Below are 19,316 nucleotides of genomic sequence, written 5' to 3' on the forward strand. Positions count from 1 at the left end.
TTAATTTCAGAAATTGTTAAATATTCATGGTCCCATTTGCTGAATTGCAGTCAATTTTTTTTCCAGCTTGTTTAAAACACACTTTCTCCTGTAGCCAATGGAACTGCCAATAAGAGACACTGGTTTCAGATGGTAAATAAATGAGGCTGGCTTCTCAGGGCACTCAAAGAGGTGGCTGCCAGGTAGTGACACTTTAAAGCTTTACAGCAGTCAGGTTCTGGAGCCAGAAGTGATTCCCACATGTACAGGGGCCTGGGAGGGAAATACAAGGACTGTGGAGCAAAAGAGAGGACCAGTGTCCCCTGTAGAGTTGTGGAATTTGGGAGGACTCCTGTATGACATTATACAGACTAAGATGAGGTGACCAATTTTTCCCTATATCAAGGCAGTTGGATGCTTGAAACCCCCTCTGATTCATCAAGATAGAGTGTCTCTGTGTGTCTTTCACAAGGCAGGAGGATCAAGGGAGCTTATTTCACAGTCCCATACTTTCCAATTTCATCCAGTTTCTTAATTTCATGATTGTTCTTGAGAGAAATCTTTTGAAACTTCAGGCACCAGATTTTAGGAGGAATTGCTTTTCTTGGGAGCACTGGCCAAAGATTTTGTTAGAAAGGTGCTTGTTTTTAATAAAACCGAACTTCAAATACAGCTTAGAAACTGTAGAGCTCCTTCTGCCTGTTCCATTTTAATAATGGTTAGATCTAATTACTTTTTATTTCACCCTATTTAAAGATAACATTTTCCTCCATTGTGAGAGCTTCCAAGATATATTCTTTTAAAAAATAACTGGTCTGGGAAACATTTTTCAATTCTTATGAAGCACTGTGAATATACAGCATTGGATTCCTCTGCAATTAAATTAAAACCAAACATTAAAAGATACTCTTTTTCTTGCCCCCTGGTTTCTCTGGAGTTTCCCTTTTTCTTTTCCAAGGTGAGTCAAATAAATTTCCTCCAGTATTTTGGGAACCTATCACCAACATGAAAAGTCTAAATAGAAGCCCAGTTTTCCAACCTGCCACATTAGCTGGCGAAAACCAGTTTAGTGGAGGTATTTATACATTGACAGAAAATCTTTAGTAATCAACCAGATAAAGGAGAGAAATGGATAATTATTATCTAAGAGAATTATTCTGAACCCATTGCGCAACAGTGGTAAAAGTTGCCGCTACACAAAGATAGCTGTTTAGAGAGGGACTTTACTAAGAGCAGATGAATGCCAATTTGTAAAAGCTAAAACAGATGGGAAAATGAAATTGCTAACTCATTGTACTGAAGTGGACCCAGAGACAAGGGTAAAAATATTATGCAAAACTCCCTTGGTAGATGCATGATACTACTTTTCAAATTTTTCCTCTCTTCCTCTCATTAGTTCCAGCATACCTTGATTATGTTCTAAAAATATGATGAAGAATTTTGCACTGATTAAACCCACCAATTGGGTGTACCATATTTACTCACATAAATTGTCCCCCTTTTGGTATAATTTTTGTATAATTAATTTTATATAAATCATTATAAATTTATTTATAATTAATTTGTATAATTGATTTTTCATAATTTTTGTAACAAATAGGAAGGAGGATATTAAAAGGGTCATATAAGAATTAAGTCTAGCAATTAGGGGAGCAGGAGAAAAGAGGATGATGCAAGGAGAGGAGAAAGAAGACAAAAGCAAGGGAACACTTGGAACACAATCTCTTACTTCTATTGCATCTCTTCTAAGTATGGAAAACAATAGGAATTCAATTAATAACACAGTCCCACATTCCTCTCCACTCCTGGCTTGGGTTCCCATCCTTCTGCTCCTCCTCCCAGGTCTTCAGCAATATTAATGAGTTAATATTTCCTTTCCCCAAACTGTGTTTTCACATTCTCACCCTTCTGCTCCTTCTCCCTCTATCCCTTGGCTATCACTGCTTGCGGTTAAGTGGTGCAAAAAATAATCCATTTCCTCTTCAAAAATTGGTTGGAGCAATTATGAGGTGACAGCAATTATGCAAGTAAATATGGTATGCTCTGGTCCCTAGTGAGTTGATTCTCCCAATTCTCAGTGACAGAATCTTATTATCCTAGGTTTTAATTACTGTTCGCCGATGGGTCATTATTGCTTACACTGGACATTGGAACTGAATTTCCAATTAACATTGGAAACTGAAAACTCAGTGATATCCATCTGGGCTTCCTTAAAGTCCTGGACTTATGGGGAACAATGAATGAATATCTAAGGGTTATTTTGTGGATTTCAGATCCATGGTACTTCCATTTCCACCACTGAAGCAATCTCTACTGAGGACTCGAGCTTACTTAAGGATAGAGTCTAAACATCAGAGTGGGTTGAAAATATATCCTGGCTCTTATTTCTCACTGATTCTGGTTAAGTTATTTAACTTTTTGCACCACATTCATTCATTCATTTGTATTTATTGAGCGCTTACTGTGTTCAGAGCACTGTACTAAGTTCTTGGAATGTACAATTCATCAACAGATCGAGACAATCCCTGTCCAACAATGGGCTCACAGTCTAAAAGGGAGAGACAGAAAAACAAAACAGTAGACAGGCACATCTGCCTTATGAGACAATTATCATTTGGTGGAACTTCCTCTGAGAACCACACAGAAGTGGACCCTAATAGCACTGTAGAAAAGATAATGAAAAAAGCAATATGACCAAAAAACTTGATAACCCACAAAGTTTCCATTTACTGCCTCATTCTAGTGTCCCAAATATGCTGTCTAATAGTACAAACGTCATTAGCAAGAGTACTTGTATAGGAATTGTGCTTAATTTCTGGGTATTTTCTTCCAGTGCTTAATAATAATAACAATTGTTGAATTTGTTAAGTGCTAACTATATGCCAGGCACTGTACTAAGCGCGGGGGTGGATACAAGCAAATTGGGTTGGATACAGTCCCTGCCCCATGTGGGGCTCACAGTCTCAATCCCCACTTTACAGATGAGGTAAATGAGGCTCAGAGAAGTGACTTGATTTGCTCAAGGCTACACAGCAGGCAAGTGGTGTGCTATGCATACAGTAAGTGCTTAAAAAATACCATTACTGCTACTACTTAGTGACTAAAATATTCCTACTGTCCATTTTTCTTACATTTTTCTTTTCTCCACAGCCTGATTTCATTTATATTTGATTTGATATCTTGCAACCCAGAAATTCAAGGTAATTCACACAGCCACACTACTGGGTACAGTGAGGTATGATCCAGGCTGACAATGGCACAGTGGATCATTGGAAATAGATGCATTTTTTGATACCCAATTTAACCGTTTAGGAAATGCATCAAATCTTAACTACCATATGGTGTTCTGCACACAGTAAACATTCAGTAAATGCCATTGCTTAATTGATTGATTGACAGGAACAGCACTCTATTACTTTCCAGAAGGGATTTTGGAAGTTATTTCAATATGGTAACATCAAGGCAATTGATCTCAGTTACTGTTGAGTGCTGAATGAATGCAGAATGCTGAATGAACAGTTTGTGAGATAAAGATGAAGTACAGGGGGCTTGACATCATTTTGTGGGTTTTTTTTAGAAATTTGAAAGGTTCTACCCATTAATTGTGTCTGTTACCAGAGGCATATGGGGCGCTGTAAAATAGGGGGAGAAATTCTGCTCTCTGACAAACTTCTAGCCCTTGAGTTTACATATCTCCAAAGGGGAAGTTATTTTCTCCAATGGTCTCCTCTCAGAAGAAGAGGGTGGAAGCATTACTCTTAGGTTCTGAGGGCCTTTTCTTTTAGGCCAGGGGAATCTTTTAATTAATCAATCAATAATATTTATTAAGCACCTGTGATTGGAGCATTGTATTAAACACTTGGGAGAGCACAATAAATTAGAACATCTCTAGACTGTAAGCTCGTTGTGGGCGGGACCATGTCTACCAATGCTGTTATAATATACTCTCCCAAGTGCTTGGTTACAGTGGTCTGCACACAGTGAATCAATACTATCAATTGATTAGAATATATGATCGGGCCCCCAGGAAGTTTGCAATCTAATTGGGGAATCAGGCACACAAAAATTACAGAAAAAGAGAAAGGAAATATAGATATGTAGTTTAGAAAGTGCATAAGTAGGATGATTTATTTTTGTCAAAGTGATTGCAAAAGGGCATAATTAGCACAGTAGTACTTTGAAAATGGAGAGAGTTGTGGATATTCAGATCTGATTAGGGAGGGAGTTCTTATTAGGACAAAGATTGTGAACTGGGGTCAGAGACAAGAGCAGCAACAATAGGGAACAAAGATTAGGTTAGTTTGAATGGACTAAAAAGTGTAAGCTGGGCTGTAGTCAGAGAAGGGACTGGATAAGTAAGAGAGAGAGCTGATTGCATGTCTTGAAGCAAGGAGTCAGGAGTTTCAGCTTGATGTGAATGGAAGGGGTAACCAATGAAGATTTTTAAGGAGAGAGGAGATGTGTGCAGAATGACATTTTAGAAAAACATATCCCAGCAGCAGAGCAAAGTATAGACTAGAGAAGGGAGAGACTGGAGACTAGTTAAGTGGCTCCTGCAGTAGTCAAGCCAGGAATCCACAAGAGCCTGAAATGGGGTGGTGGCCATTTGGATGGAAAAGAAGGGATGGATCCGGGAAATGTAGAGGAAAACCCAACAGGGTTTAAGAATAAGCTGAATATGGAGGTTTAAAGAAAGGCGAGGAGTCAAGCTTAACGCTAAGATTTGGGGGCTTTAGAAACAAAGAAGATAGGATTGTTGCCAATTGTGATGGGAAAATTAAGTGGAGGAGAGGATTTGAGAGGAAGATGAGATGCTCTACTTTAGAAATAGTGAGCTTAACATGTCGGCAGGACAACCACGAGGAGATGTCCGGAGGCAAGACAAAATGTAAATTTGTCAGGTAGGTAAGAGGTCAGGATTAGCAAGGTAAATTGGGAAATCATCCACATAAAGGTGGTAGTTGAAGCCATGGGAGCAAATGAGCTCCCTAACAGAGTGAATACAAAGTGAGAAGGGAAACTAAAACAAAATCTTGTGGGGCACCCACAGTTAGAGGATGCAAGTAAGAGAAAGAACCAGTGAAAGAAATTGAAAACCAATGGCTAGAGATGTGGGAGGAGAATAAGAGAAAACTGTGTCAATAAAATCAAGGTTAGGTAGAGTTTCCAGAAGGGAGTGTTACACAGTGTCAAAGGCAGCTGAAGGGTCAAAGAAAATTAGGAGAGTAAATGGAGTAAGTAAAATGGAGAGTAAATGGAGTAAGTAAAATGGAGATGTCTCTGATTCAATCCTCTTGCCCACCATTCATACCCACTTATAACTTTCAAACTAAAATACACTTTGGACTGATTTCAGCTGTGACCATGCTCCCAAATATTAATGAACTGCAAGAGTTAAGAACATCACTTCCAACCCACCTGAAGCATTGTAGCAGTAGGTGTCATATAACGATGTGTTTGATGGCAGTATATAAACTCCAGTGTTATTTGCTGCACAAAGAGAATTGGGGGTGATCCGTGGAATGACAACATGTCCATCTATGAATCCATATCTGCAAAAGAGCAGGGGTTGATTAACTTACTGCTGTGGCATGAGAAATTAGGCTAAAACAATTGCATTGAACTTGAATTATTTCTGATTACCTTTTTAAATACAATAAAATGACTTTTTTAAGTGCTTTCAATGTGCCAAACACTGTACTAAGTGCTAAGATAAATACAGAGATATCAAATCAGACACAATCCCTGTCCTACATGGAGCTCACAATCTAAGTAGGAAGGAGAACAGGTATTGAATCCCTATTTTACAGATGAGGAAACAGGCCCAGAGAAATTGTGATTTGTCCAAGGTCACACAGCCAGGTGGCAGAGGTGGGTTTAGGACTCAGGTCTCCTCACTCCAAGGCCCATGCTCTCTTCATTAGGCCAAGCTGATGCCCTTTATTCAAACTATCCTTGTAGTTTCAAGAGTTTAGTTCAGAAAAGTTAAATTTAAACAGTAGAAGTGGAGAAAGTGAAAAAAATACACTGAGACAGTGAGGTAAGACATATTTTTTTAAGATCTATTAGAAGATTTTTGTGCTAAGAAAATTTGTAGCCCACAGTAGTGATTGGATAAAAATGACAAGGGAGTCAAAAGGTTCACCCAGATTTTGGGGAGGGGAGATTCCCTTTGCGGCATGACTCAGGACACCTCTCTGAGTCTCAACCATCCTCCTGTCAGAAAGAGCAAGGTCCTGGGAGTCAGAACATCTGAGTTCTAATCCCGGCTCTGCCACATCTGCTCTTCCCAGACGAGCTCTGTTCTGGCCAGTGTCATTTATACCGCTGCTAGGTGGGTGTTGTTGAGTCTGGGTGTTTCTTAGCAACGCAGATGAAAGCTGTTTGGAAAGTTCTATTTGAAGTAGAAAGAAGATTAATTTGCCCCCAAAATGCCTGCATCCATGGAGGCAAATCTTAGTATCATCATCCCCATCGTCAACTGTAATGATGTAGTGCTGCTTTGGCAACATCCTGTACAAAGTCCTACAGGACCTTATTATCATTATCATTATTTAATCCTCATCCCTTCTCATTGCCTCATCATTTGGACCCATTCGCTACTGTGGGCTGGAAATTATCTTTGCCCCAAATCCTTCCTATAGATCTTCAAATATATGCTTTCCCTCACTGTTTTTAAATGATAAATGAAATATTATTATCTTACTCATACTGTTATTATATAGTAAAATATACCTCTAAAATAATACAATAGGTTATTATATACTATTATATTGTTATTATAATAGAAGGAAAGCAGTATGGCCTAATTGAAAGAGTATGGGCCTGGGAATCAGACAAGCTGGGTTCTAGTCCCAGCTCCACCTCTTTTCTGCTGTGTGACCTTGGGCAAGTCACTTAACTTCTCTGTGCTTCAGTTTCTTCACCTGTAAAATGGGGGTTAAATCTTACTCCTTCCTATTTGGAATGTGAGCCTTGTATGGGACAGTGACTTGTCCAAACCTGATTATCTTGTATCTACCCCAGTGTTTAGTACAGTACTTGGCATATAGCAAGAACTTAACAAATATTATAATATTATAATTATTTGTAGTAATGAGCTTACCATGTACCAAGCATTATACTAAACACTCTGATAGATAAAAGATAGTCAGACACAGTCCTTGTTCCACATGGAGCTCCCAATCTAAATAGCAGTGCTTTAAAGATCTTTTTATTTGGAGCATTTACTGTGTAATGTGGAATACAAACTGAGGTAAATTGATAAAACAATAGTTAAGAATATGAAAGTAGTACTGTAAGTGAAGAAAATACAAGATGATAATAAATCGAATACTAATGTCCCTAAAAGCAATTCTGGAGTAAGAGAAGTAGAATGTCTAGTAGAAAGCACACAGGCCCAGGAGTCAGGGGAGCTGGGGTCCTACCCTGTTGTGTGACCTTTGGCAAGTCACTTAACTTCTTTATGCTTTGGTTTTCTCACCTGTAAAATGATTATTCAATATCTGTCCTCTCTAACACTTATTCATTCATTCAATAGTATTTATTGAGCGCTTACTATGTGCAGAGCACTGTACTAAGCACTTGGAATGTATAAATCAGCAACAGATACAGTCCCTGCCCATTGACGGGCTTACAGTCTAATCAGGGATAATGGTATTTGTTAAGCTCTTACTATGTGCAATGCACTGTTCTAAGTGCTGGGGAGGGTACAAGGTGACCAGATTGTCCCACTTGGGGCTCACAGTCTTCATCCCCATTTTACAGATGAGGGAACTGAGGCTCAGAGAAGTGAAGTGACTTGCCCAAAGTCACTCAGCTGACAAGCGGTGGAGCAGAATTAGAACCCATGTCCTCGGACTCCCAAGCCCGGGCTCTTTCCACTGAGTCACTCTGCTGGGCTCCACATAGAACAGGCACTGGTCTTGTATTTACCCCAGGGCTTAATCCAGTGGTTGGCACATAGTAAGCACTTAAAAAATACTATTATTATTATTTTTATCATCAGTATTATTATTATGGAGCTGTACTGCTTTAAATCCAGATAGCAATGTTTAAAGCTCTGGTCACATTCTGAACATGTACTGAGAGATGGGTAAGAGGCAAACAAGAGAAGTTAGGAAGATGCCTCTAATAAAGCTTTACCTGTTGCTAACAACCCAATCCCCTTATTCAATTCCTCTTGCTCCTGCCCTCCTCTCTCAAGCATTCTGGGAGGGCAGAGAGAAGGAACCTCATAATCGGCTCAGAGCGAAACTTGAGCTTAAAGATGTGACACAAACATGTACAAAGGATGAGCCTGATCTTTAAAATACAAGGTAGGCTCAATTCCCAAAAAACAAGTTTTTAACTTAGAATGAGTGTATCCACACTCCCTTTACCACTCTTAAATCTATTCTCCCTGCCCTTAAAGTGACGATAATGAAAACTGTCTTCTTTTGCTTTGGGTTATTAGTGACATCAGCAGATAGGATGAGGATAAGCTCTGGATAGTCTGCTTAGGAAGAGTTAAATAGTTGAGGAAGTAAAACAGAGCAACTGGATCCAAGGTTGATTAGGATGCAGGATAGAACCAGCCAATTCCCAAACAGCTCAAAAAAATCTTTATCCGTCATAACACGGATCTTCTACCTCACAGAGAGGTTGTGATGATTAAGGCCTCAGAGTCTCTTGCATGTGTAAAATGTGACAGAATTGGAAATGGGAAAAAAGGTTCTGATTCAGCAATGTTTCAGACATGTCACAGTGGCTAAACCATCATGTTTAATTTTCATTTACTCTATGTGCAGAGCCCTGAAGATACATGGTGTATCGTTTCTCATTGCATAGAACGGATCATCACTATGTTGTCATTGTAGATCAAATAACTGATTCCTCATTTGAATGGACTTGCTGGTTTCCCTGAAGTCTCCTTAGCTTGAGGGAGATAAACAGTAATACGTGCCTTGTATTTGAGAATTACTACTTATCAAGGAGGGGTAGGTAAGGGATGGTTAGTTGCCACAGTTTTATCTCAGCTGTGATTCTCTGACATCTGCCAGATAGCCTATATCTGACTACTAGTCAGGCAAGAGAAATTATGGAGATGACTTTGCAATACTAACTTCAAATTATGGGTGTAACAATAGGCTTCTATATTAGCAGTTGCTCTCTACTAATCTGATGGCATTGGATGATGTTTGGATGATGGTACTGAAATTCTAGAATCCAATAAAAATCGATTGCAAATCCTAGCCAGTTCTTTATTCCATGTGTGTTTAGTCTGTCATACATTATAGTTTAAATTTAACATATATCTAATAGATTGCATAAACATGGGTTAGTGTGCATATGACTACATGGAGATGGAATATTTATCTCTATACTGTGAAGAGGGAATATGTCTGTTTATTGTTATATTCTACTCTCTCAAGCTCTTAGTACAGTGCTCTGCATACAGTGAGCACTCAATAAATATATTTGTGTATACAGTTGCAGCTATGTAGCCCAACTCTGTGGCTGAGTCTGCATGGACAAACCTAATTTTACGTTAGAAAAAACTTTTGACTTTTTTCTAGCAGACGATAAAGGGATTTACTTATTTTACCATTCCTTTTAGTTCCCTACATTTTCTTTCCTGAAAAACTGTTGTTCTGTGAGCCCTGTGACTGATGTGATTTAGTCAGATGGACAGTTGCTACCTGGGGCTGCGGGTGGGCCTTGCTACCCCCTCTCACCCATTAGCAGTCTGTCTGAGCTTTGACCCTCTGCCAAGGCTTCTGGAAGGACAAAGAAGAAAACTGGAAAAGCTCAAAACCCTCTTTGTCAATCAGGAGGATGAAGGTCTCTGGAGCTCTGGGTCTGAAGTGGGACAAGTGGTTCATGGTTCAAAAAAGCATTAACCTTGTGTGACCAGCACTATGCCTCCTATCATAACCTGGGCACACAAAGATAAGTTTCCTTCATTTCAGTCTGTCCCAGAAACTAATAATAATAATAATGTTGGTATTCGTTAAGCGCTTACTATGTGCAGAGCACTGTTCTAAGCGCTGGGGTAAACACAGGGGAATCAGGTTGTCCCACGTGGGGCTCACAGTCTTAATCCCCATTTTACAGATGAGGGAACTGAGGCACAGAGAAGTTAAGTGACTTGCCCACAGTCACACAGCTGACAAGTGGCAGAGCTGGGATTTGAACTCATGAGCCCTGACTCCAAAGCCCGTGCTCTTTCCACTGCGCCACGCTGCTTCTCTAATCTTCCATTGAAAATTATTTCAAAAACCTAATGAAAAATACTCAAGCTCTGGGCAGATATGGCTACCTTAGCAAATGTACAATTCCTTTATCCCATCACCACTTCTTGAAGAAGCTTTGAAAGAACTTCTTAATTAAGGTTTAAAGGAGCTTCTAAAGTAAGAACACTGCTTGGTTTTTAATGAGATAGACGGGGGGGTGTGTATGTGCGTGTGTGTTTCTGTGAACTTGTGGGAATGCAGTGATAAATTACCTCATCAGGTTGCAAAGGCATAAAGGAAAAGCAACAAAAATGACAGAAATGACACCAAAAAATCACAAATAAAATAGAAGACTTCTAAGGTAGGTAAAGAACTCTGAAATTGTGGTACTCCTTACTCCTTTTACGTGCATCATACTCTACAGAAACCAACAAAAAGTTATACAAAGCTGAATAGAGAGTAAAATATGATGAGCACTAGTGTTATTGGAAAGAAATACCTCAAGAATGTCTCCATGGCCCTTCTAATGGTTTTCAAAAACATTTAAAAAAATGCCTTAAATTTAATTTTTTCAGATCACAGACTACAGTAAAGCAGAAAAAAAAAGCCCCAGGAAAAAAAGACAATATTGAAATCATCCTTGAGCCAAGTACTGGAGGCCTGTTGTCTCCAACATATTTGTTTTAAACACTCTTATTCGACTTGGTTTTCTTATAGTTCAGATAATTATATTGCCAGTTGCTTCAAAGCACTGATAAAGCTGCTTGAGCAGTTTAACTTGAAAAATGTAAGTGGGTTGAACCAGATGACCTTAAAGGACTTTTCTAGGCTCCCAATCTATGATTCACAAAGGAAAACAGTTTTTAAATTTCACTTGTCATACAGGTTTCAGATGCACAGGGTTTGCCAAATGAATAGGTGGATCACAGTCTTCAGAACATTTTTCATTCAATTGCCAGCTACGCTTTTCGTTTCTAAAGTCTTTTGTAGGCAGGATGGATGGATTGTCTTTGGTGAACTCCTTACCTGCAGGTTTGAAATCCAACTTTGCGTGCCTTCTCCATCTGTTCCAATGTGGGCAGGGTACAATTAAAAGCTTTACAGAGATCCTCGGCTTCAATTCTGGAAATACTGTATCGGCCATTTTTCTCCACATGGTAAACTCCTGCATATCTGCAGGTTACATTTAACTCTGTTGAAAAAGAAAAAGAGAACTAGCAATTAAACCCTTTGGTTCCACTGAATGGCATAACATTCTTCACATCACCAGATACCATCTTGTGTCCAGAGCACTAGACACTTGGGAAATACAAAATAAAATCATGACACATTCCCTGCCCACTAGGAGCTTACCTTCTAATCTGGGAGGGAAACTAATATATTTACAACTAGAGTGCTCAAAATAAATAATTGAGTACTACACCAAGATACAACTTAGTGCTCTTTAGACTGGCCTTCTAGTACTTCAGACAACATGGCATGCTCAATTGAGGGACCAGGAAAATCAAAGCCCTCTTCTTGATATCTGCTAAAAAAACCAAACCCTTAAAAAAACCCTGCATAAACAAAGCTTTTATTGAAGTTTGTAGTCAGAAGCCTGTTAACCAATTCAATTGTGAGTAGACAATAATAGTTTCTCTTTTGAAGTAGTCTTTAAAGACTTCAAAACCCTTAATTTAAACCTCATTACTGTTCTGGGAGTACATTATCCTCATTTGCAGATTAGTAAATTGAGGTTTGGAGAAGTTAAATTATTTACATTACTCAGGTAAAATATAAAGCCCTGGTAATCATACATAGCTCATGGCTAAGGCTCACTTTTTACCCATTCACAAGTCAGAAAGCTGAGGAGCCATGTCTACCCCCATTTCTTAGTTCCTGTGGCAATCACACTCAGTCAGGACCACACTAGTACTCCACTAAACAGACTAAACAGTTTGATGGCATGACTGCTTGAGAGGGAAAAGCTGTCATAATCCCATTCAAATGTATCCTTACCCCTTCCTTTCTTGGATCTGCCAGCAGTTTGAGACACTTTCTGGGTCTCTTCTTGCTATAGGCCAACTCATGCCTCCTCAGGTCTTCCCCCTTTGATGGATTGAGCTTTCCCTCAGATAGGTGCCTTTAAGCTATGCAGTACTGCACAGAGGTCCCATGCGAGGCTAGAGATAAGTAGAACCTCTACTAGGGGATTGAAAGGGTGCCTTAGTTATCAATATGTGCCTTTAGTAAAGACTGTTTCCTCTGAAGAAAGGGGAACAATAAGCCCAACAAGTGTAAAGTAACCACAGCAACCTACCACTATAAAATTGTTACAGAAACAATTTCTCCAAATTCCCCTAGAACATAAAAAAAGGGAAAGTATATCTTATGTTTGAAAGGTGAAGAAATCAATTTCTAATTTTCCTTTATGGTTGTTTCCTTAGTAAGTAACACAGAACTCTATGTTACATCTAGCACAAATTTTCTCTTCACCATATACTTTGTCATTGTTTGAGGTAGTTCCTTTAGCAGCCACATGCCTGGCTTAGAGTTTTATATTAGAGGCAAGAGTAATACTGAAGAATGTAAAGCAAAAACACCTTTTTGAGATACCCTATTCTCTGATCTGATTTTCATAGTTAAGATCTCAATAAAGTACTCTTACTTTTTCAAGAATAAAAGTGTCTTTTTATTAATGACACATGAATGGCTGTTACTTTTCCATTCCAATAGGCAACAAACTATCATTTTTTTAATGGAATTCATCAAGCATATACTATGTGCCAGGCACTATACTAAGCACTGTGGTAGATGCAAGCTAATCAGGTTGGACACAGTCCATGTCCAGCATGGGGCTTGCAGTCTTAATTCTCATTTTACAGATAAGGTAACTGAGGGACAGAGATGTTAAATGACTTGCCCAAGGTCAAACAGCAGACAAGAGGCATCATTGGGATTAGAACCCAGTTCTCTGATTCCCAGGCCTGGGCTCTTTCCACTAGAAAATACTTCTTCTCATTCTGGCAACAGCTACGGTTTGTTACACAATAAGGCTTTAGCCAAACACAGAGTGTTTGCTCTGTAAAATGCGGGCAGCTCAAGTGCCCTCGATGAGGTCCTGCTTTTAAATACTAATAAAATAGAGAAGCAGCATGGCATAGTGGAAAGAGCAGGGGCTTGGAGTCAGAGATCATGGGTTCAAATCCCTGCTCTGCTACTGATCAGCTATGTGACTTTGGGCTAGTCACTTGACTTCTCTGTGCCTCAGTTATCTCATCTATAAAATGGGGATAAAGACCATGAGTCCCACATGGGACAACCTGATTATCTTGTATCTACTCCAGCGCTTAGAACAGTGCTCAGCACATAGTAAGCGCTTAACAAATGCCATCATTATTAAATACTTCAGAGCTTGTAATCTCTTCCTCAGCCTACGTATATATATATAAAATCTATAATTATATAAATCTATATAAAATTTATATATTTATTTATATATATATATATAAAATCAGAGCTCTTGGGTTGCAAGGCAATATTTCATTTAAAAAAAGATATCTTTTTATCCAAATGACCAGATTTATTCACATTTTGCATTTTATTATTGCTTTTTAAATGATCTATGGACATAGGACTAGAGACTTTGCCCCTCCTAATTTGGGAGCATACAAAAAAGAAAAAAAGTATCCCTAGATTTACTGGTCCTCTTTAACTTGGAAAAATGTGAGACGGGTTCCACAGACCTGATTTAGAGCAAAGCATCACCAACATCCCCAGCAACATTTGAACAGAAAGCCTTATCTTCCCACCCAAAACCTGTCCCTCCCCTGACTTTCCCATCACTATGGATGGCATCACTATATTTCCTTCTGACAAGCCCATAGCCTTGGCATTATCCTTGACTCCTCTCTCTCATTCAACCCAAATATTCAATCCATCACTAAATCCTGTCAGTTCAACCTTCACAGCATCACAAAAAATCTACCCTTTTCTCTCCATCCAAACTGCTACCATGTTAAACCAAGCATTTATCCTATCCCACTTTGATTACTGTATCAACCTTCTTTCTGTCCTCCCTACCTCCTGTCTCTCCCCCCTCCAGTCCATACTTCACTCTGCTGCCTGGAATATTTTTCTACAATATCATTCAGTCCCTGTTTCCCCACTCCTCAAGAATCTCCAGTGGTTGTCCATCCACCTCTGCAACAAACAGACCCTCCTTCCCACTGGCTTTGAAGCAATCATCTTGCCCCCTCCTACCTCACCTCATTACTCTCCTACTACAATTTAGCCTGCATACTTCACTCCTCTAGTTCTACCCTTCTCATTGTACCTCAGTCTCATATACCTCACCATTAACCTCCTGCCCACATCTTACCTATGGCCTGAATCATCCTCCCTCTTCATACTCAACAGACAATTATTCTCCCCACCTTCAAAGCCATATTGAAAGCATAATGAAAGCCATATTGAAAGCCTTGCCTTTCTAAGTCCTCCTTTCCTCTTCTCTCATTCTCTTCTGCACCTCCTTAATTTGCTCCCTTTATTCATCCCCCCTCCCAGCCCCACAGCACATATGTACATATCTGTAATTTCATTTACTTATATTAATGTCTGTCTCCCCCTCTAGACTATAAGCTTATTGTGGGCAGGGAATGTGTCTGTTGTATTGCTATATTGTACTCTCCCTAGTGCTTAGCATGGTGCTCTGCATACAGTAAGCACTCAATAAATACAATGGAATGAATGAAGTGCTCAATAAATAATGATTGACTTACTGACTGATTCACTGACTGAACAAACACCTACATGCCTATAATATTGCTTTAGGCAACTTCAGTGGCACCAAAAACAAAGCCAAAAAAAACACTGGTCTCTGTCCACTTCAGCCTCCACCAGTCAGTCACATGAGTATATTCTACACACCTTCCCTCTATTCCTTTCAGGAAAAAAAAAGGGTGCTAAATAGAAGAATGCATATCTTCCTTCCCATATGGGCAATGTGGTACCCAATTATGCAAGATACTGAGATGTTTGGCAGACGAAAGCATGAAAGCAGATAGTGACTTCAATCCCTTACTATTAGAGTGACAACAGTGCCCAAATGTGATTTTTTGAATGCCTCTTTCAGGAAGCTGCCATTAATACTTAGCTCACAGAGAAGAAATTGTTTCAGTCTAACATTACTGGCTACAGGTTATGCCATATTCCCAATGCATATCAGACACTTTCTTGGGGGAAGTTACAGAAGAGATGTGCAGCATAAAAGCAGTTTTAACAGCATCTAAAAACTAGTAGACAATACTGCTAGAAATATTAAGTAGGGCTCTACTGACATGACATGACAAAATTGTGTGCCCAGTGTGGTAGGAACTGAGGTCCTGCATTGATCTTTTCAGCCACATGCATACAAAGATAATCTTTACTTTCAGTGGTATTATCTCTGAATATGAAATACATATAATTGAAATTAGAAAAAAAACTATCAGTAAAGAGGATATGTAAAGGCATAATGTGTGCAGAAGTCTGTACCAAGTGCTTGGGATAGTACAATGCAACAGAGTTGGTAGAAATGTTCCCTGCACACAGTGAGCTTAAGGTCTAGAGGGGGAGAGAGACATTAATATAAATAAATTATGGATATGTACATAAGTGTTGAGGGGCTGAGGATAGGGTGAGTATCAAATGCTTAAAGGTACAGAGCCAAGTACATAGGTGACACATAAGAGGGAGTTGGGAAAAGAGGATGTCGTTGGGGAAGGTCTCTTGGAGATGTGACTTTAATAAGGTTTTGAAGGTAGGAAGAGTAGATGTCATATTTAGAAGGGAAAAGAGTTCCAGGGCAAAGGCAGGATGTGGGAAGGGGGTTGGCAGCAAGATAGACAAGATCAAGGCACAGTATGAGCAAGCGAGTGCTAGAGGAGCAAAGTGCAGGCTGGGCTGCAGTAGATCAGTGAGGTAATATAGGAGGGGGCAAGCTGATAGAGAGCTTTAAAGCTGATGGTAATGAGTTTCTGTGTGATGCAGTAGTGGGTGGGCAACCACTAGAGGTTCTGAGGAGTGGGTGACATAGACTGAACTGTTTTTAGGAAAATGATCCAGGCAGGAGAGTTGAAGTATGGACTGGAATGGGGATGGACAAGAGGCAGGGAGATCAGCAAGGAGGATGATGCAGTAGTCAAGGTGGGTTATGATAAATGATCGGACTAGCTGAGTAGCAGTTAGGATGGAGAGGAAAGGGCAGATTTTAGTGGTGGTGTGAAGGTAGAACCAGCAGGATTTGGTGACTTACTGAATATATGGATTATATGAGAGAGAAAATCAATGACATTTTCTTCAGATACCTCTCTTCCCTAATAAGTTTTGTCCTGAAACATAGTGATCCAAATCCTCCAGATGGTGAAATTACAGAGAGCAATGAAAAGAGTCTTTTGGGAAGCTACAGAGGCCACTGGTCTACCATTTTAAAATTGATTTAGTACATCTGAAGGGAATTGCCACAGAGAAACATTTGTGAAAACCTCTCAGGAAGGGAGTCCCAGTGGAATAACATGACTAGTGGAGGCATACCCTTTGCCTTTGCCCTTTTTTTCCATATGTCTTGTACTGAATTGACTAAGCTATCCCCAAATCAAACTTTTATCTGGGATCTTCAGGGTAAACTCGCATAGACCAAAGAGCAACATGACACCGAGAGCTGTTAACATGAGGCAAAGTGTCATAACCAGCTACTTAAACCTTTCTGGGGTAGGCTATTTCTCCAAATGAATAACCTAGTGGGAAGAGCACGGGCCTGGAATTCAGGAGACCATGGGTTTGCCACTTGTCTACTTTATGGCCTTGAAAAAGTTAACTATTCTGGGCCTCAGTTTCCTAATATGCAAAATGGGGATTACACGCTTCTCCCTCTCAATTTAGACTGTGAGCACCATGTTGGATAAGGACTGTGTTCAATATGACTACCTTTTACCTATTTCAGTGCTTGGTGCAGAGTACATATTTAACAGATATTGTTATTATTAACACTAATAATGATAATAATAACATTTTTTTCCTGTCATATTGACATTCAGAAAGAGCTTGGTCAGGTCAAAAGGCTTACTAGTCTTAACCAGGCTTTGATCTGCTGAACACAACTTCCAGTCTTGCTCCTATTTAAAACCTAAGTGAAATCTTCTAATCGGTAGGACCCTTTCCTAACCAGTCCTTGTTATGCCATTCTATGAGGGGAATATAGGCTCTTTCTGTGGAATTACTTGAAGCCAATGGCTTTCCTTATAAGGATTGCTTCTTTCTAGGCCTCTACTGGGTTTATCCATAGCTAAGAAACTGAATCATTTAAAATGAGTTTGTGGAAAATCATCATTTCTGATTGGCAACCACCTGGGTTGCTCCTTGTAAAGTCAGCGGGGTTAGGGTTCTCACTGAAGTTTTATTCAAATAACCTCTAGAAGCAGAGGATACATGCTATGACTCAAAGCATTTGTTCAGTTCTTTAACTGTTTTTTAAATTGTTGTAAACTTGAAATTATTCTTTCACTGAGAACAATAATAATAATAATAATTGTGGTATTTGTTAAGTGCTTACTATGTGCCAGACACTGTACTAAGTGCTGGAGTAGATATAAGGTAATCAGGTTGGGCAAAGTCCCTGTCCCACATAGGCCTCACAGTCTTACAGATGTGATAACTGAGACACAGAGAAGTGAAGTGACTTATCCAAAATCACACAGCAGACAAATGGTGGAGCCACCATTAGAACTCATGCCCTTCTGACTCCCAGGCCCATGCTGTATCCACTAGGCCATGTTGTTCTCCCCAGAAGATACATAGATAAAATCAACACCAACAATTCAAATATTTCTGCTTCCAGATCCCCAAAATGGACTTTAAGCATAGCATGTCCTGTATTGAACATGAAAGGATATTCACTTGCTGGACATTTTTTCTGAGAGAAGAGTTTCACTGGAAAACTCAGAAATGCTTAAGTTTGTGCAGAGCTGATTATTTTTTTTAATAGTCACCAAGATTGTCATGTGGGTTCGTGATTCCTGTGTCATTTCTCCAGCAATTTTAGGGTGGAATCTATCATTTGTTTGCTAATAATAATTGCCAAGAGGCTTGACACACCTCTGCGGCTATCCCTCTATTAAATGAGCCAACTATTGAGGTTAAGTGGTTTGAACAAATTCAAATAGCACGGTAGAGGTTGATAACTTAAAACAGTTCTTCGATCAGGGTCTATAGCTTGGAAAGATATGGCTTATATAGTTTTGAAATGTTTGGGCACAAATATTGAAAGAAAATCTTCAAATAATGATTTGACCTTAGAGAATCATGAAAATTACACGAAAAGAGACACCCTCTATTAGCTTATGGAGCCCAACTCCCTGGTGAGGACATGATTCTACTTTAGACAGAGTCTTGGTCTAATCTAGCTTTAAATAGCCTAACTAATAGGACTTACTACACCCTTTCCCATGGATGTAATAAACCAATAGGTGCCAACATTAGTTGATTTTCTCCAGTATTCAGATAATTTTCTTTTTAATTTTCATCCCACAGCTCCCTATGTTATTCCCTTAGGAACCTAAGAGATTTCTTTTTTCTCCACCCTTCGAATCCCCATAAACAATTATCAACCAGAGTTGCCCAAGAACAATTCTGTGAGGAGGTAATCTCAGGAACTTCTGAGGAGACATTCTGATCAACATTCCAAGTCTTCTATGGCAGGTTTTTTTTTACAACCTGACACTCCAAAATGCTGAAGAAACATATTTTCCAAATTAACATCCCGAAATCTGGAATTTTGAAATTCTAGATAGTAAAAAGTTGACTCCCTTTCTAGGCTTAAGAGAGCAGCCATTCTTCTTTTGTCAGAAGGAATGTCTATCATTTGACCCTTGGTCAATGGATCTGGAAAGGAAGATGGGATTTTTCAATTACCTATACTCTCTTTAATTGTATTTGTTGTTAAAGACAAGATTTCTGCATTCAGATTGTTAAAACTCACATGCTGAACTAAAGAACATATCGCAGATTATCCTGGCCTGGAATATAGTAGTATAAAAGTTTTAAAAACTATTTGCAACCTAAAAACTTTCTGCCAAGACTCTTCTCTACATTCAGGTTCAGTAAACT

At 39.2% G+C, this 19,316-nt stretch overlaps 1 protein-coding gene across 10 annotated transcripts in view; it reads right to left on the reverse strand.

Annotated features, from left to right (window-relative positions):
- Positions 1-19,316, reverse strand: part of CD44 (CD44 molecule (Indian blood group)) — a 91,231-nt gene that overhangs the window by 46,284 nt on the left and 25,631 nt on the right. For all 10 annotated transcript variants that reach the window (XM_039911435.1, XM_039911434.1, XM_039911439.1 and 7 more), the window contains exons 2-3: positions 11,220-11,385; positions 5,398-5,531 (exon numbers count right to left, since the gene is read on the reverse strand). In XM_039911435.1, the coding sequence (XP_039767369.1) occupies positions 5,398-5,531; positions 11,220-11,385 (300 nt within the window). The remainder of the gene's footprint in view (positions 1-5,397; positions 5,532-11,219; positions 11,386-19,316) is intronic.

The sequence above is a fragment of the Ornithorhynchus anatinus genome, chromosome 3 (assembly GCF_004115215.2).
Source record: "Ornithorhynchus anatinus isolate Pmale09 chromosome 3, mOrnAna1.pri.v4, whole genome shotgun sequence".
Lineage (NCBI taxonomy): Eukaryota > Metazoa > Chordata > Mammalia > Monotremata > Ornithorhynchidae > Ornithorhynchus > Ornithorhynchus anatinus.